General features: G+C 66.9%; 1 protein-coding gene across 1 annotated transcript in view; it reads left to right on the top strand.

Moving 5' to 3' along the window:
- Positions 1-5498, top strand: part of BRSK2 (BR serine/threonine kinase 2) — an 88964-nt gene that overhangs the window by 59352 nt on the left and 24114 nt on the right. The window contains 3 exon segments of the mRNA XM_011993869.1: positions 1889-1974; positions 4151-4291; positions 4997-5153. Of these exon segments, the coding sequence (XP_011849259.1) occupies positions 1889-1974; positions 4151-4291; positions 4997-5153 (384 nt within the window).

The following is a 5498-nucleotide window of genomic DNA, read 5'->3' on the forward strand; positions in this document are numbered from 1 at the left end:
AGCCAGCGTTGTGGGGACCTGCGGAGCTGAGTGCGGGGGTCCTGCAGGCTCCTGGGCTGCCGCACCCCTGCTGGCCCCCTGACAGGGCGCCTCTGCCCTTCTTTCTCCCCTCCGGCCCTGCCCACCTTTCTCCTGCCCCCAAGCAGAGTGGGCACCCCTGAGGGGACTGGCCGAAGCTGGGCAGTTGAGTTGCTACACTGACCTGCTGTACTAGCGGGCAGAGCCTCAGTGTCCCCAGCTAGAATCTAGAGGAGGCCCCTGCCTCAGAGCAACCCCTCGCCTGCCAGGGCCCAGCTTAGCAGAGGGGAGCCCCGCCTTCCTCCTTATCGGCTCCATGCGGTGGTGTCTGGTCACCGTGGGGTCCGGGCAGGCCCCCTGGGTGGAGGACTCCTGGGCTCTGACCCACCTCTCAGTGGGGATGGGGCTGTCCTAGCTGCTGGGAAGCCTGACCCTGGGTGTAGAGGCAGAGGCTGTGGCTCCCAGCTGCTCCCAGTCCCGCCCACAGTGGGAGCTGGGCTGGCAGTGCAGGACCCTCCCAACACCGGGGCCAGCCGAGCCCCCTGCCCTCTCTTCCCCTGCATTCACTCCTTCGCATGCAGGGCTGTGGGTGGGGCAGGGGACGGGGGCCAGTGGGAGTAGCCGAGAGAGGAGAGGCTTGTGGAAGCTGCTGACAGTTGGGGACCCTGACATGTTGAGCACCCCCCAGCTGCTGGGGGTGTGGAGGAATTAACCAAACTGGGAAGGCCCAGGGACCCCATGGGGAGGTGGGAACGGCGTTAAGGGCTGCTGAGGGCTGCTTGGATGGGGCTGGCAGGGTCCGACCCTGCCTTGGAGGAGAAACAGGGGCCCTGGGAGTGACGGGGCCAGGACAGCGCCTGGCAGAGAGATCCAGTACAGGGTGTAGCTGGGGAGAGTCCCATGCTGAATTTGGGAGGTGCCTGTGAGCCCCGAGTGAAGGAGGGCCTGGAGATGTGGGGCGGGGGGAGGTGTCCCTGTCACCTGCAAGTGCCGGGCACAGTTGCCCGCCTGGGAGGGAAGGGCTTGGGGACAGGCTGGCCAACTTGCCAGAGCTGGGACCCCATCACAAGACTGGCCCCAGCCCCAAAGCTTCGTCCACCCTGGCTCCTGAGTGCTGGGTCCCCCGGGCCGTGGCCTCAGCTGGCCCCAGCACTGACAAGGCAACTCCTCTGTGCTGGGCAGGGCACCAGGTGCCCGTGGCCAGGCTTGCATGTCTGAGGGAGGAGACCTTGCCCTCACCTTGGAGCAGGACTGGGTGTCCTGAGTCAGGTGCCCTCAGGGGTCACTTCTGTCCCTCCCTGGGGCCTTCCCCACTTGGGGACAGTACCAGCTGGGAGCCTGTAGATCGGGGACACGTGCCCTGAGCACGGTCTGCACACCCACTCTATGCCCCGCACGCACAGGTCGCCTGCCCCCACCTCGTGCTAGTCCTGAGCCCACAGAAGCCTGTCCCGGCCCCTCCTCCTGTAAGGCCTCCACCGTGAGGAATGATGGAGCCCAGGCACAGCCTGCCTGGAAGGGCCCTCCATCCGACTGGCTGGGAGCCTGGGAGGCCCCATTCCTGAGGCTGGGTTCACGGAGAGGAGCAGCACTGAGGCCCAGGCTGCCTGCCTTCCTGGGCCGGGTAGGGAGGGACCCTCCTGCTCCAGGGGGACCCCAGTCCTCAGCCCTACAGGCTGCTGTCAGCCCTGGGGCCTGGGCTCCCTCCACTGCGGCTCTCCCTGCCCTCTGCCCTCTCCACTAGCCAGGGCCCCAGCTGAGCAGCCCACGTCCCTGCGTCCCCCACAGCTGGCACCAAAGGTGGCGTCTGTGGGGAGAGAAGAGTGCCCCAGCCCTGCGAGCGTGACGTGCTCTGGTCTCTCCCATGCAGGTGGAGCGGGAGATCGCGATCCTGAAGCTCATCGAGCACCCCCACGTCCTAAAGCTGCACGACGTTTATGAAAACAAAAAATATTTGTAGGTATTGCTGGGTCTGAAGAGCTGGGGTGGCCGAGGTGGGGGCTGTCGCTGCAGGGGCAGGCGGCCGGGGCTTGGGGAGCGCTGGGGCTGGAGGCCAGGGGTGCCTACTGCACCCCAGCAGCCCTGGCCCTGCCAGCATGAACACTGTCTGGGTAGGGTCTCAGCCCAGGCCGCTGTGGTCTCTGCTTCTTGACCAGACCAGAGACCTGCTCTGTGGGGCTTGCAGAGCCACCAGCCTGAGGCCGGCAAGGGGGAACAGGGCCTTCTGGAGGGGGCTTAGGCATTTCAGGGCAAGGGGCTGGAGCACCTGGGCCTCCCCACATGGCCACACTGAGCCTCCTGGCCTCTGCCCGGGACTTCCCCAGCCCCACTGAGCCATGTCTCCATCCCTGAGGCTCCCCAACACGAGGCACAGCCAGCAGGCTCCCGCCCTGCCTGGACCCTGTCACCCCCACAGCCGCCGAGGCCAGCAGAAATCCCCACCCTGTCCCAGGCATGCCTGGCTGTGAACCCCATCGCCCCACACCCAGCCTCAGGGAGCTCCTGGGAGTGGGCACAGCGGTCACACACGGGGTGGTCTCCTCGTGCGCTCTGATGGGCTTTCCCATGGATGAGGGCTGCTGCCCGAGGGCTGTCTGGCCTTGAGCCCCACCTGACCCTCGCTGGTCCCCGGGCGGCATCCTGACCTGCCAGGTGATGCCAGTTGGGCGTCTCTGAGGAATCAGGCATGCAGGGGGCAGGGAACATAAAGGGCTGGGCTGGGGGCCCAGGGTGAGCTGGCTGAGGGTCTGGCAGAACCCAGCCACTCCCCTTCCCCCGGCAGTGACTTCCGCTCAGGCCTGGGTTTCTGCATTCTCGTGGGGAGCATGTGCCGGTGGCCAGCTCGTGTGTAGCTGGGGAGAGGAAACCCGGGGTGGGGTGTGGGGAGCCTGCCTGCCCCGCCATGAGCAGGGACACAGAAACTGTCACCAGAGGCCTGGGGGGCGGGGGCGGTCCTGGCCCTGATGCTGGCGAGGTGGACTGTGACGAGGGCCACGGCTTCCTCGCTGTGACATGGTGCCGGTGTAGTGGGGTCCTGGGGAGGCCTTCTTGGAGGGGAGGGTGGGGGAGTGCAGGGGGGACGGGCACCGCAGGCCAAGGCCCAAGGACAGGAAAGAGCCCAGGAGGTGGGCACGGCTGTGCTTGGGGCTTCTCCTGAGGTCTGGCCCTGGGTGTTGTCCCACGGCCCCCGGACACCGTGTGGCCTATGCTGAGCCTTGGGCCTGGCCACCCCCTGCCCAGAGTCCCCCCCTGTGGCCCCCACCACCTTCCTCTGCCGTGGGAGCTTCACCACCACGACCTCTGCTCCCATCCCCACACTGGGCCCCCGACTCCTGCCAAGACCAGCTCCTGGGACAGGTGGTCCCCCCGGTCCCCACTCCGCTCTGAGCGTGTGCCAAGGCCCCACCCCTTTGTCCTGTGCAGCCCCCCGACATCACCACGGCCACACCTGGGGCCACCACCCTCACAGGCCTCCCCCTGGAGCTGGTTCAGCCTGGGCGGAGCGGCCCCCAGGCAGCTGCATCCAGCATCCCACGGGCCTCTCACCAGGAACCAGCCCCTCAGGACCCTCTGTGGCTGAGACCCCATGTTGGGGGGTGCTGGGAGCCTGCCAGGGTAGGAAGGGGAGAGCTACACCAACCTTTTCCTCGCCCCCTCCGCATGGCCTTCACACCTCCTGTCTCCCCCTCACAGCGGCCCAGACGGTCCCTGGGCCCCTGGATGCAGCTGTGTGGTCTCCCTGCTCGGTGCCCGTGCCACTGAGGTGCAAGGGGACCCCAGGGTGTGAGGGCCAGAGCAGGCAGGGCAGAGCCCCGAGGCCACCCCATGCACTGCTCCTTGGCCCCAGTACCCGCCCCACTCAGCCTGCGGGTTCCAAACCCTCCCTCGCTGCTCTGCCCCCAGACCCACCCCACCCCAGACTCCTTGCGGACTCATTTGAGGCCCACCCCCAGGAACCCGGATGGTTTGAGATCTGCCGTAGTCAGGGCTCCTCTCAGCTGCCTCCCCAGCCAGTGGGAGAATGGGGGCGGCCTGCAGGAGGCTGGCCAGGAGGTGGCTGTGGGAGGCCCTGGGATGAGGAGGGGCGGCTGGCAGCCACAGCTGGGCGCACTGGTGGCCCCGTCTCCTGCAGGTACCTGGTGCTAGAACACGTGTCAGGTGGTGAGCTTTTCGACTACCTGGTGAAGAAGGGGAGGCTGACGCCTAAGGAGGCTCGGAAGTTCTTCCGGCAGATCATCTCCGCGCTGGACTTCTGCCACAGCCACTCCATATGGTGAGCCCCACCCCTGGTGCCCCCCACTCCCCAGGGACCCCAACCCCCAGGGTGCTACCGCAGATGCCCCTGTGCCCCAAGGACTACACCCCCTAGTGTGCTATTCCGAGGTGCACCATCCCCCCATTAGCTGCCCGTACTCAAACGCACTGTCCCCCCCATTGTCTACCCCTCAAGGGCACCGTCACCCCCCTTAGCTGCCCCTCAAATGCACCGTGCCACACCAGGTGCTGCCCTTCCCCCCTCCCGAGGAACATCAACCCCTGGCACCCCCCCTGGCACCCCCGCTTTCCCCTGAGTGGGCAGTGTGTTGGGAAGGTTTCTGCCTGGCGCCCACCCAAGGGCTCTGGGAGCCCCTCGGCTTTTCCAGGGTCCACTGCTTGCATCCATGCGTGCCTGGGGGCCCTAGGTTGGCCTAGGCTAGAGCAGGTGTGCTAGGGAGCAGGAGGGGGCAGCAAGGAGCCTGCCAGGGGGCAGGAGGGCACGGCAGGAGAAACAGGGATGCCTGACCAAAGGCCAGAGCCAAACGGACCAGGCAGGCGACTTCTGATTGGCTGCCTATGACATCACCAGGCTGGGCTGCCATTGGCCCCTCTGTGTGATTGGCATTTGGAGAGGCAGTGGGCTCTGGGCAGGGGGTCTCCAGGGTGGGGAGGTGCTCAAGGCAGAGACTGGCCCTGTTCAGCCTCACCGCCTCCTCCCCAGCCACAGGGATCTGAAACCTGAAAACCTCCTGCTGGACGAGAAGAACAACATCCGGATCGCAGACTTCGGCATGGCGTCCCTGCAGGTTGGCGACAGCCTGTTGGAGACCAGCTGCGGGTACGTGGCCCTCTGCCCCTGCTGGCTCTGCACGGGCTGGGCTGGGGGAAGGGGAACCGGTGGGCACCCCACAGGCAGGTCCCCCACAAGTGCCTGAGCCTCCCGGCACCCCACAACCTGGTGGTTTTGGGGAGACAGGCCTCTCGGCACAGTAAGGGTAGGGGTACGGTCCTGGCTCTGGCCCGCCTGGGTGTGAGGCTGGGACCCCCTGGCCCCTGCCTGGCTGAGTGGGCAGACAGCCTTGGGCACAGCAGAGACCCAGCACCCCACCTTGGTCTCCTCCTAAAAGCCCACCTGCGGATTCAGGGACATGGGGGCGTCTCGCGCCACAGCCCTGGGAGCCTCCTCGAGGGCCCTGCGGTGCACCATCACCCCGGGGGGAGGG

Source organism: Mandrillus leucophaeus, unplaced genomic scaffold (genome assembly GCF_000951045.1).
Source record: "Mandrillus leucophaeus isolate KB7577 unplaced genomic scaffold, Mleu.le_1.0 Scaffold435, whole genome shotgun sequence".
NCBI classification, from domain to species: Eukaryota; Metazoa; Chordata; class Mammalia; order Primates; family Cercopithecidae; genus Mandrillus; species Mandrillus leucophaeus.